Consider the following 19,835-nt stretch of genomic DNA (forward strand, 5'->3'; position numbering starts at 1 on the left):
AGATGTCTCTGATGAAAAAAAACTCCTTTAATAACTTTAATTCCTGTTGATGAGGTCACAGACAATCTGTAGACCCAGAGTTTTTGTTGTTTTGTTTTGTTTTTATAAAGAAGACCTGCTTTTATTTTCCCTAAGCCTTGAGATCAGAGATTCTAAGGTAGTTGTTCCCAAATATTGGGGAGAGGCCCAGTGACAACCTTGATGAGATTTTCACCTGTCCTCGAAAAAAATGACAAAAGTTAGGACAATGTTGTAAGGTTTTCCCTAAAGGTAAATTTATTTATTTTAAAGGCCTGCCCTTTATTTCAAAGTTATGTATTTTCTGCTTTTCTGGTATTAAAATGTGTTCTATTATGAATGAAGGTGATATTTTGTGTGAACGAAAGGTGACGTGTGTGTGCATATGTGCACACTTACTGTTATGGCTGGGCCAAATGTGGGGTGGTGATCGTCTATTAGTTTCCTAATTAAAAAATGGAAATGCAAAAGTCTAGACCATCTCATCAAGGGGGAGTAGCTCTTGGAGCCATTGGGACATACTGGGTTAAGCTTTTTTAAAAAAATTTTTTTAATGTTTATTTTTTACTTTATTTTTGAGAAAGAGACAGCAGGGGAGGGGCAGACAGAGGGAGACACAGAATGTGAAGCACACTCCAGGCTCCAAGCTGTCAACCCAGAGCCAGACGTGGGGCTTGAGCTCACGAACCGCAAGATCATGACCTGAGCTGGAGTCTGACACTTAACTGACTGAGCCACCCTGGTACCCCCCCCGCCCCCGCCCCCGCCCCAGCCTTGGGTTAAGCTTTGAATTCTGGGGATAGATCCCACTCGGCTGGCTGAGGGGTCTTAATCATAAGGAATAGCCTTAACATCAAAGTTTCAGTGTAACTTTCTGCATTGTTACAGTGTAAAAGGAGAAAGTTAAGTTTAAAAATAAGTGTATCAAGACTTTTGTCTAATACGTATCATTTTTTAATTCAACTGTGTTGAGGTATTTCTGCTACATGCTTCAGCTGTTATTACTCTTTTTTTTATAATCATAAAAGATGTTACTATACTGGCATTTGTTTTTAAAAAGCTGTCGATATTCAACCAGCATGCCTTGGACTTTACTGTGGGAAGACCCTATTATTTAAAAATGGCTCAACTGAAATATATGGAGAATGTGGGGTAAGTCTTAACATTTAATGTGTTATTTCATTGCTAAAATCTTTTTGCTTTTGAAATAGTTGCATACATAGAATCTTTTTTTCTTCAGTATACTCATAAATTTATAAAAATATGAGGCATTAATAAAATTCTTATTTGTGTTGTCATATTGTCAACATACTGTCATTTTTGACAGTTGCAGTTAGTATTTTTTTTAGTATCTTTTAATTTTATAGTAACTTTTACTTGTTATTAATGATATAGTACAGTGACTTAGTTATTAACGATATAATACAGTTAACATTAAAACTCCAGAACTTTTCTTGGCAATTATTTTTATACAGTGTTATTAACTAATCATTTAAGGTTTTAGTAACTTAATAAAAGGAATTTTTTAAGAGTGTTATACAGCTAAAACCAAATACAATATAGATTTAATTTTACTTATGAACTTTCTTATTTCTAAAAGATGTACATGTAAACATGTTTAAACTGAAATGGGATGTCTTTATAGAATGACTTTGGGATATCAGTGTTCTAAAATAATATATGTACATAAAATATTGTTTTTATATTTTGTAGGTGTGTCCAAGAGGACAGAGAACAAATGCACAGAAATATTGCCAGCCTTGCACAGAGTCTCCAGAACTTTATGATTGGCTTTATCTTGGATTTATGGCTATGCTTCCTCTTGTTTTACATTGGTTCTTCATTGAATGGTACTCGGGGAAAAAGAGGTTAGCACTTGCTATGAATGTATCTGGATGGACTGATGTTGGAATAATCATTTAGAAGACCTTATTAAATAATTATGCTTGTGTTATTTTGAAAGTGGAAAAACTGTTTATATTCTGATTACATTTTAAAATTATTTATTTTTATATTCTGATTACTTTTTAAAAAATTATTTAATATAATTTATTGTCAAGTTGGCTAACATACAGTGCATACAGTGTGCTCTTGGTTTGGGGGGTAGGTTCCCATGATTCATCACTTACATACAACACCCATTGCTCATCCCAACAAGTGGCCTCCTCAATGCCCATCACCCATTTTCCCCTCTTCCCTGCCCCTCCCGTCAACCCTCAGTTTGTTCTCTGTATTCTGATTACTGTTGACTCTGGCAAGAAAACTTAATGATAGGGCATGACTCAGTAATTATCTAGGGAGGTATCCTTTGTTTTAATGTTTAAATGATATTGAAGTAATACTTTTTTCATTTCTCAATTACAATCTTTATGGATTTTCTACAAAGAATTGGTCATGATTACAAACTGCGTATTGTAGAATACTTTGTGATTTAATTTAATCCTAGTAATCTAAAATGTAGTTAAAATGATATAACTGCCACCTAATTATGAAAACTCCTACTAAAACATTAAATCAACAGACATTTATGGAGCACTGTGTTTTACGTTTAGATCAAGGGAAGAGGTACAGAAATAATTGATGTGGTTTATAGTCATAATCTTTAGAGAAGACAAATGTGTATACAACTAGTTATAATGTGATTCCGTCTTAAAAGTGTATAAACAAAAAATGTATAAAAGCGTTAGAACAAGATGCTCTGGAATCACAAAGAGTAGAAGAGAGAAATTGTGCCTGGTGAGGTCTGAAAGACTTCAGGAAAACATTTTGGGTAGGGGAAGTAGCATGAGCAGTGGCACGGAGGGGTGAAATACGTGCCGTGTTGTGGGTGGGACTGGAAGTGGTTTGGGGTGGTCTGAGTGCGGATTGCACATGAAAGAAAGGTCATAAACAGGAGAGTGGGAAAGTAGGTTGAGGCTAGAATGTGAAGATTCTTTTTTTTTTTTTTTTTAATTTTTTTTTTTTTTAACGTTTATTTATTTTTGGGACAGAGAGAGACAGAGCATGAACGGGGGAGGGGCAGAGAGAGAGGGAGACACAGAATCGGAAGCAGGCTCCAGGCTCTGAGCCATCGGCCCAGAGCCCGATGTGGGGCTCGAACTCACGGACCGGGCTCGAACTCACGGACCGGGCTCGAACTCACGGACCGCGAGATCGTGACCTGAGCTGAAGTCGGACGCTTAACCGACTGAGCCACCCAGGCGCCCCTAGAATGTGAAGATTCTTGATGAGGATGTGGGCTCGGTCTTACTGGGAATGAGGAGCCCAATTAGTACATTTCAGCCCTACTGATTTTTAGTTGCTCTAAATTCTTGGCATCTTTCCTTCCCCATTCATCAGCTTTTCTCTGCCTCAAATACTCTCTTCCCTATGACTGCACCTTTTTACCTAGCTGCCTTTTTCCCTTCAGATTTCAGTTTAAATTACACCTAGTCATAGAAGCCCTCCCTTCCTCAATCTGCCCCCTCCCTTATTTTTCTTTTTTAATAGCACTCTTCATTTTGTTGTTTTTGTTTTGTATTTAGCGCTCAGTACAATTTATGGTTGTGTTTGTCTCCTCCGGTCTCTGACTAGAAGTCCAGAGGGCAGTGGCAATCTCTTGTTCGCCATGGCATTTCCAGAGATCAGCTCAGCAGCTGTCTCATGACAGGTGCTCATTTAGTATTTGCTGCGTGGATGATTTATGGGTAAAAGTTTTGGTTTAGAGAAGTAACATCACTGGCTGTATATTTATTTTAGGAAGGTAACTTCTATAGAGGGTAGATTAGAGGTGAGGCTGTTTCCAAAAAGTAGGGATAGCCAGACTCCAGTACTGTTGAGTGGGAATGGAATGAATGGTCCAGTGGAAATAGAATTAATAGTTTTCTGGATCCCTCCTAATAAATCCAGGGTGATTATTTATATATTTGGAAAAGCATTCATTCTTTTTCCGATGGCTGTGTAAAAGGTTTTTGAAAAAATAGCTCTCATCTTGCTTTTAATTTCTGTTATAGAACGTTGAGAGATGAGGGTGAGAAAGGAGACGGGATCAACCGAAAGCTGAAATGGAATGATTGCTCAGCTAGTTGGCTGGAACTTCTTAGCCACAAACACGGAAGAGAGGGTGTAGAGAGGGTGGAAGAGAGGGTGTAGAGATGCACCTCACCAAATGTATTTGAATTGAAACAGCACGTATGTTTAGAGGGAGAGTCATGGAGCAGAGGGTGGGGTTTGGTTTGAGGGTAGAGCGGAGGAGTGATTAGTGCTTCGGGAAGAAAGGAGGTGGGTTTAAAAAGGAATTCACATAACTTGGGTGTGCTTTGCCGGAAAGGAAATAGGCTGCAAAGAACACAAGAGCCATGTCTTGCATTGTCCTGAGATGTTGCCCGCAGGAAACGAAGCAGAGGCCCAGCTGTGTGAGGCTAGACCTTTTATTCATTGTCATTTCTTTAAGTAAAGAGCCTATTTGGATATTCTTTTTCTTAATTCCACCTACCCCCATGAAACTTTAATATCATAGATAAACTGTTTATTTATGTCATGTATGCATATATGTGCTTTATATATATAAAAATGTAAGATTATTTTATCCCCAAGACCTGACTCTTGACCTCTTAGGTGTGAAGTCACCCATTGAGAATGCATAGGCCAGACTCTCCTAGCAGCTTTCCTTTGTGGTAACCTTGTTTTCCCCAGAGTTTAGTATTAAATTTATTTTTCTTTAAGGCCAGAGCAAAGATCAGCAGAATTGCATATTTTTATGTAGTACAGTCAGAAGTTGTGCTCCTTATGTAATTTTTTATAGAATTTGTAACTTTTAGAATGTATTCATTCAGCATCTCTAGGGATGTTTTCAATGTGCCCAATGATAGGCTGGGTTGTGAGATTCTGAGATGACTAAAATGCAGATGCTCATAGTCCAGTGGATGAGATAGACAAGCCAGGACAGTTTTTGTGAGTTTATGTAATGGAGATATGTGCACAGTTTTAAGGTCGGCATGAAGAAGGAAGAAGTTAATTTTGATTCTGAGAATAGGGTGGTGTCACACAAGAAAAAACTGACTTCAAGCTGGACTTTGAAAAGTGAGTAGTTTTTGATAGAGAAATTGAAGAAAGAGTCTATCACACAGCAGGAAAAACATATGCAAAAGGATAGAGGCAAGAAAGAGCACAGTATAATCAAGAAATGAGAGGTGAGGATCCTGTGAAAAAGTAGGGACTAAATGAGACCAGGACATAAAGAGATGTGGGGCTTCAGGAGTCCTAGGAAATATAAGACCTGGGAATAATGCCAGAGCTGATCTTGAAGGATACACAGCTTGCCAGACAGGTGAGTGAAGCCTGCCCAGATGTGTGGAGGCTTGAGGAAAAAGGCATGTAGCATGGCCAGGAGGTGTGGAAGATAATGCTGGTAAAGAGTATTTTTCCTGAAAGACAGATGGGACTCCTTGAATAGTCTAATAAGGGGAGTTTTAGAATCAGATTTCATTTTGTAAAGATCATGTGGTTGGCTGCAGAAAGATTGAAAGGGAGCATGATGGGAAGAAGTTACTAAATGATAGCAAGTTGGGGGGCTCAGTTGGTTATGCATCCAACCCTTGATTTCGGCTCAGGTCATGGTCTCACAGTGTGTGAGATCGAGCTCTGCATCAGGCTTGCTATCCGCATGGAGCTTGCTTGGTATTCTCTCCTTTTGTCTCTGCCTCTCCCTAACTTGTGCACACTTTCTCTCTTCCTCTCAAAATAAATAAACATTAAAAAATAAAGTAATAGCAAGAAATGATGAGATTGGGATGTTGCCTCTAAAAATACGAATTCTATAAGGAAGCAAAATATGGGATTATATAAAATGAAATTGTAGATGTTTACGTATTCATTGTTTCCCTATGTGTAAAATCACGTAGGAGTTCAGCTTCCAACAATATGGAGTAATAAGGGGCTCCAAGTGACCCTTCTGCAGGAAATAACTAAAATTTGAAAAAGGTGTACTATTCAAGACATTGCTGGTCTCACTGGAAGCAGGGGAGATCTCCAAGAATTCTTTTAGAAAACAAACCAACCCATTCTAAGCGGGGGCCAGAGTAACAAAGCTGACTGAAAGGATGGGAGAGCTGCCTGAGATTAACTGCTGATAGCTGCAGATACTGAATCTGAGGTAGCCAGTGCTAAGCCTAGACTCTCAAGAGGCTGAAGCCCAGTAGTGACGGGCATGCTTCTGGCAAAAACAGCAAATCCTCTTTGCTAGGAATCTTCCCCATTCTCAGTTTAGGTCCATAAGATTCTTGTTCATTACTATCTATTAATGACCTCGTATTGCATGGTAAACAAATAAGCTTTATGCCTGAGAGTTGGTAGACATAACAAACAATATAGTTATGCTTCCAAAGGACTGCAGATAATGGACTTAGGACTATACAGTATAAAACTGCTATCTTTACAGTGTTAAAGAAATAAAGGATGCAGTGCCAAAGATCTCCAAGAGTCAACAAGAGATTGTTGGGAATGAATAAACAGATTTGTTTTAAAAACAAAAGGAACTTCTAGAAATGAAATTTGAAAAATGATAGGTCGATCAGTTGAAGATAGAATTAGTGAATTAGAAAATTGATATGTCTAAAGGAATAACAATATAGTGCTGAAAGAAAAGGATATAGAAAATATGAAACATATTAAGAGAAATGGAGCATAGAATGAGAAGCTATAACATATGTCTGTAATACCTGCCGGGAATCCACCTAGGCTCAATTAAACATTCAGACTTAATGTTTTGAGGGCATACCAAGCAAGCACCAGTGGACCCAGAAGGAACAGCTTGCCCCAAGGGCAGTGTCAGCTTTTGAAGCAATTGAGCTCAGCTGTAGGAAGTTAAAATCCACATCGAGTGGTTGTAGGAGTCCAAGCTTAAAGTATTATGCCTTAAAGGAGCAAGTCTTTCTGTAACATGACCATAAGTATGGTTTCCAGAGTCCTGTAAGGGACATCCCAATTATGGGAATTGCTAAACTCAAGAGAGCCAGACTGTGGTGTCCCCATCATGTATTTATTGCTCATTTATAGTTCTCTCCAGTTCAGATGTAGTTTGCCAGTGAAGAGGTTGTGTGTATCCTAAGTAATGTAACCTAGCAGTAAAGTTGACATTCTACCTTTATCAGGCTTCCAGGGGAACAGAGGTAGAGTTAAGTGAAGGTCAGTCTTGTGTACAGGGGAGAAAAGGTTTTATTAACTCTGCATAGTTTCTAATCAGAGTCTTAAGAAAAAATAGAGAAAATGAAGGAAAGCCAGTATTTAAATATCTATTAGCTTTAGGTTTTATAGAAATAGTGAAAAACAGATTTGCAGAATTGCTTCTGGGGAAGCAAAACACATTCCAAGCAGAATAAGTAAGAAATTCATACCTATCCACATTATAATTAAACCGCAGAACACCAAAGATAAGAAGCCACTGGTGCTCTGGTCAGCAGCCAGCTTTGCGCTCACAGCTGGCAGCTAGCATCTACTCCGGCCATTTGAGTTCGTCATTTTGAACTATGCAACCCAGTCAAGGCTCTAGATGAGTACATCCCAATTGGTATCACATGGAACAGAAAGGACTGCTCAGGTGTGCCCAGACCACAAACTGGTGAGAGATAACCAGTGGTGTTGGTTTTAAGCAAAGAAGTGTTGGGATAGTTTGCTGTGTAGTGATAGATAACTGAAATATTGTTCAGATAGAAAACTCAAAAGCATCTATAGAATAGTTAATAGAAATAAGAGAGTTTACTTAGTAAAGAAGCCGGCTGTAAGAGAAATATACAGGATCAATGATCTCCCTATAGTTCACGTATAGTACCATAGTATTGTGAGACAGCTAAGACCAAGGTAGCTAAGCTACATTGGACTCCTATGGTGGTCCCTGACAAGCTAATTCTAAAATCTATATGGAAGTGCAAAAGCCCAAGAATGGCCAAGACCACTGAAGAAGTAGAAGAACATATGTAATATCAAGAATTATTGTCATATTCTCTTGCCTCGGGGATAAATGGACCATAGGAACAAAATAGCGAACCTAAAAACAGTCCAGTTATATATAAAACTTGTATGGCAGAAGTGGCATGGCAGTTAGGGCGGGGTGGGGTGTAGGGTAAACTACTCAATAAAAGGCTACTCCTGGGACCATTGGATATCCAAGTGGGAAAATCTAATCTTTTCTTTCTCTCTCTCTCTCTCTCTCTCTCTCTCTCTCTCTCTCTATATATATATATATATATATATATATATATAATATACAGAAATCTATTCTAGGTGAGTCACAGATTTAAATGTGAAAGCAAAACCTTCAAACTTTTAGAAGAAAGTATAGGATAATTTGTCTCAGAGTGAGGATTTCTCAGAACATGAAAATGCTAACCAGAATGTTAAAAATTATTAAAGCCAATTATATCAAAATTTAGAACATCTGTTCGTAAAGATACCACAGTAAAGTGAAAATTCAGCTCCTAAACTGAGAGGAAGACATTTGCAACATATTTGACTAAAACAAATGGATGAACAGTGGAATGTGCACAGTAGTGAAAATGCGTAAAGCAGTGAAAATGACTGAACTTCAGGGGCACCTGGGTGGCTCAGTCGGTTGAGTGTCCGAGTTCAGCCTTGGTCATGATCTCACTGTTCCCAAGTTTGAGCCCCCCACGTTGGGCTCTGTGCTCACAGCTCAGAGCCTGGAGCCTGTTTCAAATTCTGTGTCTCCCTCTGTCTCTCAGCTCCTACCCCACTCACACTCTCTCTCTCTCTCTCTCTCTCTCTCTCTAAAAAATAAACATTAAAAAAAGTAAAAGGACTGAACATCTATAAGCAATGCCATGGATGAATCTTGGAAATGTTATTTTGAATGGAAAAAAAAAAACACCTCAAAAGACATATCACTTTGTAGTATTTAAAAATAAGCAAAACTAGACAGTGGTTTTGAAGCATAATCTAGTTGGAATAAAAACTTCAAAAAAAGTGATAAAGAGAATTTAGTATGATGGTTACCTCTTGGGGGAGAGCCAGGAGTGGGAAATGGGGAAGGAACAGAGGTAAATAGAAGCTGTTAATGTTCTAATTACTGGGTTAAATTAGGAGCTTATAATGTTTATTATACTTTATAACTAATATATATTATATATAATCTTTTGTGTGCTTTTTATATTTAAGATAATTTAAAATGATGCATAGATAACTAAGACATTTTTAATAATAGTTTGGCAATATACTGAATATAAAGGAAGATCTAATTTCTGCTTTTCTATATACATTTAGATAATCCTGGCACAGTGTTATCTGAGTGATGATTTCTTTTTAGTAAAGAAGGTTAAATTCTTCTCAAGTGGTTCTCATGTTCGACTTTTCTTACCTGTTTAGAAGATATTTTCGTTTCAGGATTTATCAGTTAAAATTTCCTTTTAGAATCTGTATTTTGAAACATACGGGTGTTCTTAAAAGCCATTTAAATACTGAAAATTTTCTGGTAATTGTGCTTCTTTCGTTTTATTAGTTCCAGTGCCCTTTTCCAGCACATCACTGCGTTATTTGAATGCAGTATGGCAGCTATTATCACCTTACTTGTGAGCGATCCGGTTGGTGTTCTTTATATCCGTTCGTGTCGAGTACTGATGCTTTCTGATTGGTACACAATGCTTTACAACCCAAGTCCCGATTACGTTACCACAGTGCACTGTACTCATGAAGCTGTCTACCCGCTGTGAGTATTTATATAGACTTAAGATCATTTTAAAAATGATAATTATAGATTGTATTCAGTTCAACAGATTGAGCATCGAAAAATGGCTTCTAGGCACTGGGGGAGATATACAGAAATGATTTTCTTCTCTTAGGGATACATAGTCTGATAGAAGGAAACAGAAATACATCTTAGTATAATACAAGTCAAAGTATTTTTGTAATTGGTGTTGAAGTGTGTAAACCATTTCTAAAATAAGCCATAGATGTTTCTTTAAAAAGAATTCTTAGGAAGACCTTTAGGATATGCAGCAGAGAAGCAATATCTGACATAGAGGAGAGAGTATGGGTTCCGGAGCTAAAAACAGGCTTGAGTGTGAATCCCGAGCTGCTGTGGTAACGTGACCATGTTAAGAGCCTCTTGTAACCTCAGTTTTCCCATTGGTAGAAATGGGAATAATGTTATAAGGTGATTGGGAGGATTAAATAAATCTACACGTATCAGATACCACGTGCAGTGCCTTACGTACAGGAAGCACTTAATAAAATAGTAGCCGGCATTAGGAGAGTGCTGGAGTTAATGTTGTTTTTTTTTCTGAAACAGATGTTTGTAATTTCCATGAGAATATTTTGTTTTAAAAATACCAAATTCAGAAGACTATATTAGCCCAGACTACTTTGCTTTTAGAATTTCTCTTTGTGTTCATTTTGATGTGTTTTTCTTGGTAAAGCTCTAATATAACAGTCTGGTGTTTATATTCTCATAGTTGTAGCAAGTTACCGTTACATAATATGCTGAAGAAAATAGTCCTTTTTGTGTAGGTTCTTAAGAGTACTAAGTGTGAAAAATAGCCATGCACATGTGTGGAAAAGGTCATTAAAAAAACGTAAGTTCTAGATACAGGGATAAGAAAATCTTTCCACCTGCCTACCGTTAAGTCCTATAAATTATTTATTTCCTGTATATATACTGTCTCTGTCTCTTTATGTACATGTAATTTATATATAAGACTGCATATAAAACACTGATAATGTGTTCTTTGTTGCTTTCATAGAGCTGTAACTCTCAGCTTTGATTCATCTCTTCTCATATACTCTTCTGGGGACTGCAGAACTTAACCTGCTCTTTAGAAAGCTTAATAAGTGCATCAGATATACATATAACCATCTTATTTAAAACAAAATCAGACTCATTTACTGCTGGTCACATATATAGTGTTTTTTATATCTGTAAAGCACATAGTAGGAGAGTCAAAAAATAGAAATGGCAAATAGGTGCTCTCGGCCCTCATTCTGCCGCCTTAACAGCCACATCCTCACACAACTTCACTGATGATGACATTTTCCATCTGTTCACCATCTTTGAATTAAGTAGATTCTTTTTCTCAGTAGCTTTACCAATAGTCACTGTGCTGTGGCCTGTCTGTGTTATTGTATCAATCATACAAAACAGTGGTTTTTGAAATTACAAGAAGATTTTATAATATTAACATTGGGTTTATACATATTTTTTACTTCACATAGGCATTTAAATGTAGCTAGATGACCAGACCGGGGCTGAACATTTCAAAAAGCAGCAGGACTACCCGGGGCTCCTGGCTGGCTCAGTCAGAAGAGCATGCGACTCTTGATCTCAGGGTTGTGAGTTCAAGCCCCACATTGGGTGTGGAGATTACTGAAAAATAAAAACAAAAAGCTGCAGGACTACCAAAAGTTATAGTAATTTTTTTCTTTTGTGAGTCAACAAAACGGTACAAAATTATCAGAAACCTTTTGGAACACTGTTACATTGACTAATGGAGGCTGTTTTCTCCATTGGTGGTATATATAAGCTAGTTCCATACAGACTGAAAAATGCCCAAATACTTTACTGATAGTTACAGTTTTGAGAGGAACTTGATTAGATGAGACATGGAAAAGCATGCAAATTTCTATTATTAGAAACTTACTGTAAAAAATGTTTACATTGCTAAAACCTTATTTATGAGTTACTGAAAATGAGCAATAAATACTGTTGTAACAGAAATTAGCTTGTCAGATTTATCCTATCCCCATATATAGGAGACATGGCTGAAGGTGGGGTGGGGGCAGGTGGAAGGTAGGGAGTGGGATACAGGGTGGGATACAGGTGTCTGCTTCCAGAGACTGGTTTCCTGATTCATTAGGAGAGTGACCCATGGTAGTTTTCTTCTGATTAAAATAATCGTCTTTTTGGCACTTTTAAGGAACTACAAGTTGCAGGAAGAGACAGATTTTATTTTGTTTTGATGTGTTGGTAGGGTGTAGCCTAACAAGACAAAACTCCTCATCCAAGGAGGTCATATAATAATGTGTTGCAATTAGGGCAGCTGGGCTGAACCTAAAACTGTCATGGGAGCACAGGGATGCAGTATGATTATGCTGTGTGGAGAGGAGGCTTGTGGTCTGTGTTCTGAAGGCTCCTGTGCTTCCTGTGACTCGCCCCTGCGTAGGGAGGGGTTTGGGTATTCAGATAGTAAAAAATGATCTGAAAGTCTTCACGAACAGGAGGTTAGAACTATGTGCATAGAAATCCCATTATTCAAAATAAAGAGCTACAAACTATGGCCTGGTGATATAGATAGATATTTTTACATTTTTCTTGATATAAAACTACATGGTAATACATTTGAAAAACAGAAAAAGCATACAAAAGTAAAATAATATGTAGTTCCGTTTCTTCAGATGACCACTGTTAAAAAAGTTGTCTTTCCAGTTTCATTATGAATGTGTGTATATGTTTTTTATTTATTTTTTTTATTTATTTATTTATTTATTTATTTTTTGTTTTTTTATGTGTGTATGTTTTTTAAAGGATATTAAGGTGAAACTATACACATGGTTTTTGTAACCTTTTCTTGTCACTTCATGTTTTAGGCACAGTTGCTTTTGTCCTTAGTATTTCTTCCATAACCTGATTTTTAATGGCTACGTGCTATTCCAACATGAATATACTTTAAAATTTAATTTCCTAATGTTGAATATGTATTTTCTTCCTGAATTTTCCTTATTACATGATTCAATAAAAATCCTTGTTTGTAAAGTTTGTGAACAGTCCCTGATTGTTTTCCTTGGATGAGTTTCTGCAAGTAAAAGTGCTGAATCACAGAATGTAAACATTTTTGGAATTTTTGATCCATGTTTCTAAACTGCCCGTTGGAAAGGAAGCAGCACACACTTTCCAGCAGTGTGTGAGTCTTTTTGGCCAACCCTCCCCTAGTCTGAATATTCAATAGGTTGACTTAACGCACTTTTTAAACCTTTTTTAGCATCTTCGATTTTAAATTGATCAGTAATAGATACATTTTTGGTGTCACAATTCCATGTTTTATTTCACAGATACACCATCGTATTCATCTATTATGCATTCTGCTTGGTATTGATGATGCTGCTCCGACCCCTTCTGGTAAAGAAGATCGCCTGTGGCTTAGGAAAGTCTGATCGATTTAAAAGTATTTATGCTGCACTTTACTTCTTCCCGATTTTAACTGTGCTTCAGGCAGTTGGCGGAGGCCTTTTATGTAAGTTTGATGGGTCAAGTCAGTGAAATATATTAATTTTGATATGTGATAAACAGTGTTTTCTCTAAGTATAATTTTGTATCTTTTTCTTTAAAATAGCTTTTATAATCCCTGAAAATAAATGTATTTTTGCTAAAACATGTAATAAGTCTTATAAAAAAATAAAAATGGGTTTCTTAGAATAGAATAGGTATTATCAAGCTAATCAAAGCTAATTTCTATTTAGAGAATACTTTGTATCTGAGGCTTATAACCTCAGTAGGAATACTTTAAAAACCTGAGTATAAACTAAAAAGAACTGGTTTTTGTATATAATACATGGAAATTACTGTTGATTTTATATATACGTACACACACACACGCACACTAGTATGTACTACTTATCATAAAGTTACGTCTTTGGTTTCTGAGTTCCTTTATGAAATCCTTTTGGGTACGATAAAAGAATCCTCAGTATACTCTTTAGTATAGCTATTCATTTATTCAGCAACTATTTAGACTGAACTGTGACTCAAAAGAAGAATAAGAAGTTGGTGTTAAAGAACTGACATACTACTAGGAAAGCTAGAAGTAGCTGAGAGAACACAGTATAGCACTTAACCTGAATATGTGACATTGAATGTTGCAGGGACGTTAGATACCACCTTCTCTGTGGAGCCCACCAGGGTACAGAGGGCAAGGCTTCTGGCCTAAAAGAACTAGGCAAGACTGGGCATCACTATGTAGCTTGGTGATGAATTTGGTTCAAGATGAGGAAGGCACTGTGAAGGTGTGGCCAAGGGAAGAGGAAATTGGAGATTAGTCAGGGGTCTATTATCCCTCATATTCTAGTTACAGATCTATTGTTTCCGTTGGGCCTGCATAGTATTTGAAAATGTGTATTTCCTTCTAGCTCTTACATTCCCTGTTTTAGTTTTGGCCCACTTCAGTTGTTTACTTGCCTGGCTGGCCTCTATAGGGGTTTGAGGTCACTATTCTTGCTCTAGAGAATAGGGTCCTACTCTTTAAGGATTTTAGGCAGAAGAGTGACATGCCTAGGTTTGCATTTTGGAAAGAGAACTTGGTAACAGTGTGGAGGATGGATTCGTCGGGAAAGAGAACCTGGGGGATCAGTGAAGAGGTTATTGCAGCTAGCCAAGTCTGTCTGACCTAACACAGAGAAACACTGGGAATGGAGAGCTGCTTTAAAGATAGATTTAACTAGACTACATAACTGATTAAACATAGGGGTGACAGAGCGCAAGGAGAATATGATAGATAGCTTTTTTTTTTTTTTTTTTTTTTTTTTTTTTTTGAGTGCACAAGTTGGGGAGAGGGGCAGAGGGAGAGAGATTGAGAGAGAGAATCTTAAGCAGGCTCATGTTCAGCAGAGCCCAACGCAGGGCTTGATCCCACGACCCTGGGATCATGACCTGAGCTGAAATCAAGAGTCAGACACTCAACTGACTGAGCCACCCAGGTGCCCCCATAGAGTAGCTTTCTGACTTAGTAACTGGTGAATAGAGCAACGGTGAATATTAGAAAAAGCAAATTAGATATGTTGATGAGAAGTGAATTCAGTTGTAGGTGTTCATGGAATATTCACAAGAGTACAGGTAATTATACTAGTCTGGTACTTGGGAGAGCTGTCTAGGCTAGAAAGATTTAAGAATTGTCAGCCTTCAAATCCCTGTGTCCTAACCTATGGATGGTGCTATTGTGTAGGACCTCTTGGTTACACGAGGAGAAAAGGGGAAAAAGCTGTGGAAAGTCAGTCAGGGTTTGGGAAGTTAGCCCAGGAGACTGCCAGACACCATTGCTTCATATACTGTACCTGCCTACATTGAAAAATGCCTTTTCTGGGGCACCTGGGTGGCTCAGTTGGTCGAGCATTGGATTTCAGCTCAGCTCATGATCTCACTGTTCATGGGTTTGAGCCCCATGTGGGGCTCTGTGCTGACAGCCTGGAGCCTCCTTCAGATTCTGTGTGTCTCTCTATCTCTGCCCTTCTGCCACTCGCAGTCTGTCTCTTTCTCTCTCAAAGATAAACATTATTTTTTTTTTTTTAAAGAAAAATGCTTTTTCTCACAGTGAGTGTCTGATCATTTTGTTAACAAGCCCCTGCTCAAAACACATTCATTGTGAGGATAGAAGAGTCAGTGTTCACTTGCACTAAATATAAATTCATGAAGGCTCCTGAGATTAGTCACAGAGGACATTATATACCAAGTCATAATTTTATGATAATGAAAAAAATAGATAATTTTTTGTGGGGGTGTCTTAGTCGTTTCAGACGGCTGTTACAATACTATAGGTGGCTTGCAAACGACAGAAACTTTTTCTCCTCGTTCTGGAGAATGGGAAGTCCAAGAGCAAGGCACCAGCAGATTTGGTGTCTGGGTAAGAGCCCACTGTGTCCTCCGTGGCAGGAGGGGAGGGAGCTCTCTGGGGTCTCTGTTTTGAGGGCACTAATTCCATTCACGAGGGCTCTGCCCTCATGTCCCCATCACCTCCCAAAGGCCCCACCTCTACCCTCACGTTGCGAGTTAGGATTTCAACAGGAGAATTGGGGGGGGGGACACAAACTTTCTGTTCATAACAAGGAGAAACAGAAGTCTGAGCAAAGTAGAGCAGCAAGCATCCTCTGGTAGGTAGCTTAAGAGATAATACTTGGGTCTAGGGAGAGAGGCGCTGGAATCATTAGAGGCCTGTGACACACTTTTACCTGCTTAGAAATATTATTGAAGCCCGTTTTTAAGCGTGATCTGTATCTGAACTACCAGGGGAACTAAAATGTAGATTCTCGGCACCCCCATCCCCCGGCCTAGTTGCTCAAAATCTTAAATTATTTTATATCCTAGAGTAAGAACCATGCCTGAGCCCAAGACCACCCTCCACTCCCCACAAATTTAGGCCTTGTTAGAAATTTCCTCTTACCTTAGATGGCTTTTTACTACTCTGTCCTAAATTTGTATCACTATCAACATTGTTTAGCTATTTATAAATATTTATAAATGAATTGTTTGTTGAGGATGCTTATCACTGTCTATAAACTAAAATATTCTAAATGTCAAAAAGGTACTTATTTAGTAAGTTGGAATCAGGCCTGTATAGATTATTCCAAGTTTCTGCCTTCTGCATTCTGAATTAACGTTTGAAATTCTTCTAGATGGGTTCCATTGCAATGTAAAATGATAAGTGGTTTCATAAATTGAAGTTGTTTTAAAATAATTATATGAAAAATAATTCAAGATTTCTTTTTCTCAATTTGCTCATTTTAGTGTGCTGTAAATTGAAAACACTTTAAGAGAAAGATAGTATTTTGTAAGAAAAAAAATTTGCTTCAAGTAGAAATAGCTAGAATTTTGACATAAAGAATATTGGAGGGGCACCTGGGTGGCTCAGTTGGTTAAGTGTCTGACTTCAGCTCAGGTCATGATCTCACAATTTGTGAGTTCAAGCCCCGTGTCGTGCTCTGTACTGACAGCTTGGAGCCTGGAGCTAGCTTCTGATTCTGTGGCTCCCTCCCTCCCTCCCTCCCTCCCTCCCTCCCTCCATCCCCCCCCCCCCCCTCTCTCTCTCTCTCTCTCTCTCTCTCTCTCTCTCTCTCTGCCCCTCCACTGCTCATGCTCTGTCTCTCTCTCTCTCAAAAATAAACAAACATTAAAAAAAAAGAAAAAGAATATTGGATGATCCATTTATCCTTTGAGGTTTGTTGATACATGAACTTTTCTAAAGAGTAATTAAAACTGAATAACTGTTATATTTAGCATTTCTCAACCAGAGTCCTCTACCGGGATCATGAAACAAAATTATTTGAGTATTTTCTCAATCCTCCCAAGTCAAGTTTGGTACATACTAGTATCCTTCTAGATACATGGATGGAAGTTAATTCTTTACATTCAGTGGATGCCTTAAGGCAGGGGTCTTCAAAGCTAGGCCAAGGATTGTTTTACATTTTTTTAATGTTTTATTTATTTTGAGGGGTGGGGAGAGGGGCAGAGAAAGGGAGAGAGAGAATTCCCAAGCAGGCTCTGTGCTGTCAGTGCAGACATGGGGCTCCATCTCACCATTCACTTTGTGAGATCATGACCTGAGCTGAAATCAGAGAGTTGGACGCCTAACTGACTGAGCCACCCAGATGCCCCAAGTTTTGTATTTTTAAATGGTACGGGAAAAAAAGTAGTTAATTCTTAACATGTTAAAATTATATGAAGTTTGGGTTTTGTTGTTTATAAAGTTTTATTGGAACATAGCCACACCCATGCATTTATGTATTGTCTGGCTGCTTCCCACTGTAACAGGGACTTGGGTGATTGAGACAGATACTGTATGGCCCGCAAAGCCAAACATATTTACTCTCTGGCTGTTTTCAGAAAGTTTGCTGACCCCTTTTAGGGCATTAGGGCTTAAGTCTCTCATGGGACTGGTTGAGAAAGTTTTCAACTATGGGGAGAATTATACTGTTTGAATTTTTTTGATGTTTTATTCAAAATATTTAATTTTCAATATAATACCCATGTTTGTTTTTCAGATTATGCCTTTCCATACATTATATTAGTATTATCTTTGGTTACTCTGGCTGTGTACATGTCGGCTTCTGAAATAGAGGTAGGAAACCTTTTTTCCTTTGTTAACAGGTTGTTTGTTTTTTAAATAGATTTGACAACTGAATAGGAAAATAGTACATAAATAGTACTCCTGATTGTTGTTGTAATCCTGTAATCCTTGGTGAATGGCACTCAATAGCTATTAGCTGGTTAGTTCAGTTTATAAAAGGTTGTATGTTACACTGTATATGCTTGGGAAGTCAGTGAAGTAGTAGGCTCAACTATTCAGCATCTTGGAGAAAAAAAACTATCATTTCACAAAATTGACCCACATAGAAAATGTTTAATTATTGAAATGTTGAAAGTTGTTAACACTATTTTGAAGGAAACATAAAATACTTTATTGTATGTAGAATTAATTTTATATTTTATTTTATAATGATGATGACTAAGTCATCAATAATTATATACATTCCATACCCTTCTATATTTTGTTCCCAGTTTTATTTTCTTGATTATGGATGTTTACTTTCGCACTCTAATATTTTGGTGATTTGAAAGAACATTAATAGTCACATTAGTTTTGATACTGTTCCTGTTTTGAGACCTCCATTTTGTGCCTCTTTTTAGTGTTTCGGTGGAAGGCCACTGTTTGAAAGAACTCTTTGAGTTATTCCTTTAACTTGAAAGGAATAAAAGTGTAAAGTGTCTTAGTTCTCGTCCATCCTGCTTGCTAGTCTAGTGCCCGGGCACTGTCTTCAACCGCGTACTGCAGTCGATAAGATGTGTGCTTTCTCTTAATTCTTTCTTTAAAAAAGTTCTAGAGTTCAGAGCCTATTTTGGAGTCCTTGTTGTTGCTCTTTTTTCTATTATGTTACCGAAAGAATGAGAGGGAATGGCTTTCAGGTAGAATAATAGAGGAAATACACAGAATATTTTTATGGTGATTCAAATGTTTTCATTTGTATTCTGTCCCCATTTCTCCTTTGTAATCTTTAATCAACATTACAAGGTGTTTAAAGAAGATAAACAAATTCATTTTGTCACTTTTATCAACTCTAGGGAAAGACTTGAAGGAGGAAATGATTGGCTATTTCAATAAAATAAAGCCTTTAAATTTTTGTTTATTATCTACAACTACTGTGGGTAGTTAAATCAGCTTGAAACTTATTTCTCTGCCCCAGGAATCTCTCATGTATAAAATGTTTGTGTACTTCAGTTACACTCTATAATGAATCAGAAATAGGGACGTGAATCAGGAAAAGAAAATCTAATTCTAGATGAGTTGATGAGTTGTTTAATAAGAGAAAGTTGGTAACTAACCTACTGCAAATTACATTTCAGTATGTTTAATAGCACCTTCAGATACTACTTTTATAATAACTTGGTCCCTCCAATTTCTACATATTATAGAACTGTTTTAAAGATGAAAGGAAATCACAGTGTTCATAGGTCATTTCTGTTATGCAGGCAGCAGACTCGAGGAATACTAGAGACTGAGGAAGTTGGGTGTATGTACCTCCTACTTCCCACCTGTAACCCTCAGCTACAGTGGATCAGGGCAGGAAGCAGGCACATAGTATGGGATTCCCTTCTAGTTCCTATCTATCAGAAGAAACTGGAGTGTTTCCAGGGTTGAATGCTGGTGTGGACTAGAACTTAAGAGACATGGGCTCCTGTCTTGGTGCTGTCCCGGGAGTGCTTATATGGCTATAGGAAGCCTCAGTTTCCAGTTTCCTCATCTGTAAACTAGTAGCTAGAATGAGTGATTTCTTAGGTCCTTTTTAGGTCAAACATTGCATAATTCTGAGATTTTGTGTGGAAACAATATATTTTATTTTTATTGAAGTATTAACATACAGTGTTCTATTAGTTTCAGGTGTACAATATAATTACTCAACAAGTCTATACATTACTCAGTGCTCATCAAGATAAGTGTATTCTTAATCCCCTTTATTTCTCCCACCTCCCCTCTGGTAACCACCAGTTTGTTCTCTGTATTTGAGTCTATTTTTTTCCTTCCAGTCCCTTTTTATCCTTTGTTTCTTAACATATGAGTGAAATTGTATGGTAT

At 37.6% G+C, this 19,835-nt stretch overlaps 1 protein-coding gene across 2 annotated transcripts in view; it reads left to right on the forward strand.

Moving 5' to 3' along the window:
* The window catches only part of JKAMP (JNK1/MAPK8 associated membrane protein), a 29,960-nt gene that overhangs the window by 2,103 nt on the left and 8,022 nt on the right, over positions 1-19,835 (forward strand). The window contains exons 2-6 of one of the 2 annotated variants that reach the window (XM_019451658.2): positions 1,079-1,170; positions 1,732-1,886; positions 9,509-9,715; positions 13,051-13,232; positions 17,746-17,822. In XM_019451658.2, the coding sequence (XP_019307203.1) occupies positions 1,079-1,170; positions 1,732-1,886; positions 9,509-9,715; positions 13,051-13,232; positions 17,746-17,822 (713 nt within the window). The remainder of the gene's footprint in view (positions 1-1,078; positions 1,171-1,731; positions 1,887-9,508; positions 9,716-13,050; positions 13,233-17,745; positions 17,823-19,835) is intronic. The other variant, XM_019451659.2, reaches the window with a different exon arrangement.

Source organism: Panthera pardus, unplaced genomic scaffold (assembly GCF_024362965.1).
Source record: "Panthera pardus isolate Hobbes unplaced genomic scaffold, ASM2436296v1 HiC_scaffold_24, whole genome shotgun sequence".
In the NCBI taxonomy this organism is placed as follows: domain Eukaryota; kingdom Metazoa; phylum Chordata; class Mammalia; order Carnivora; family Felidae; genus Panthera; species Panthera pardus.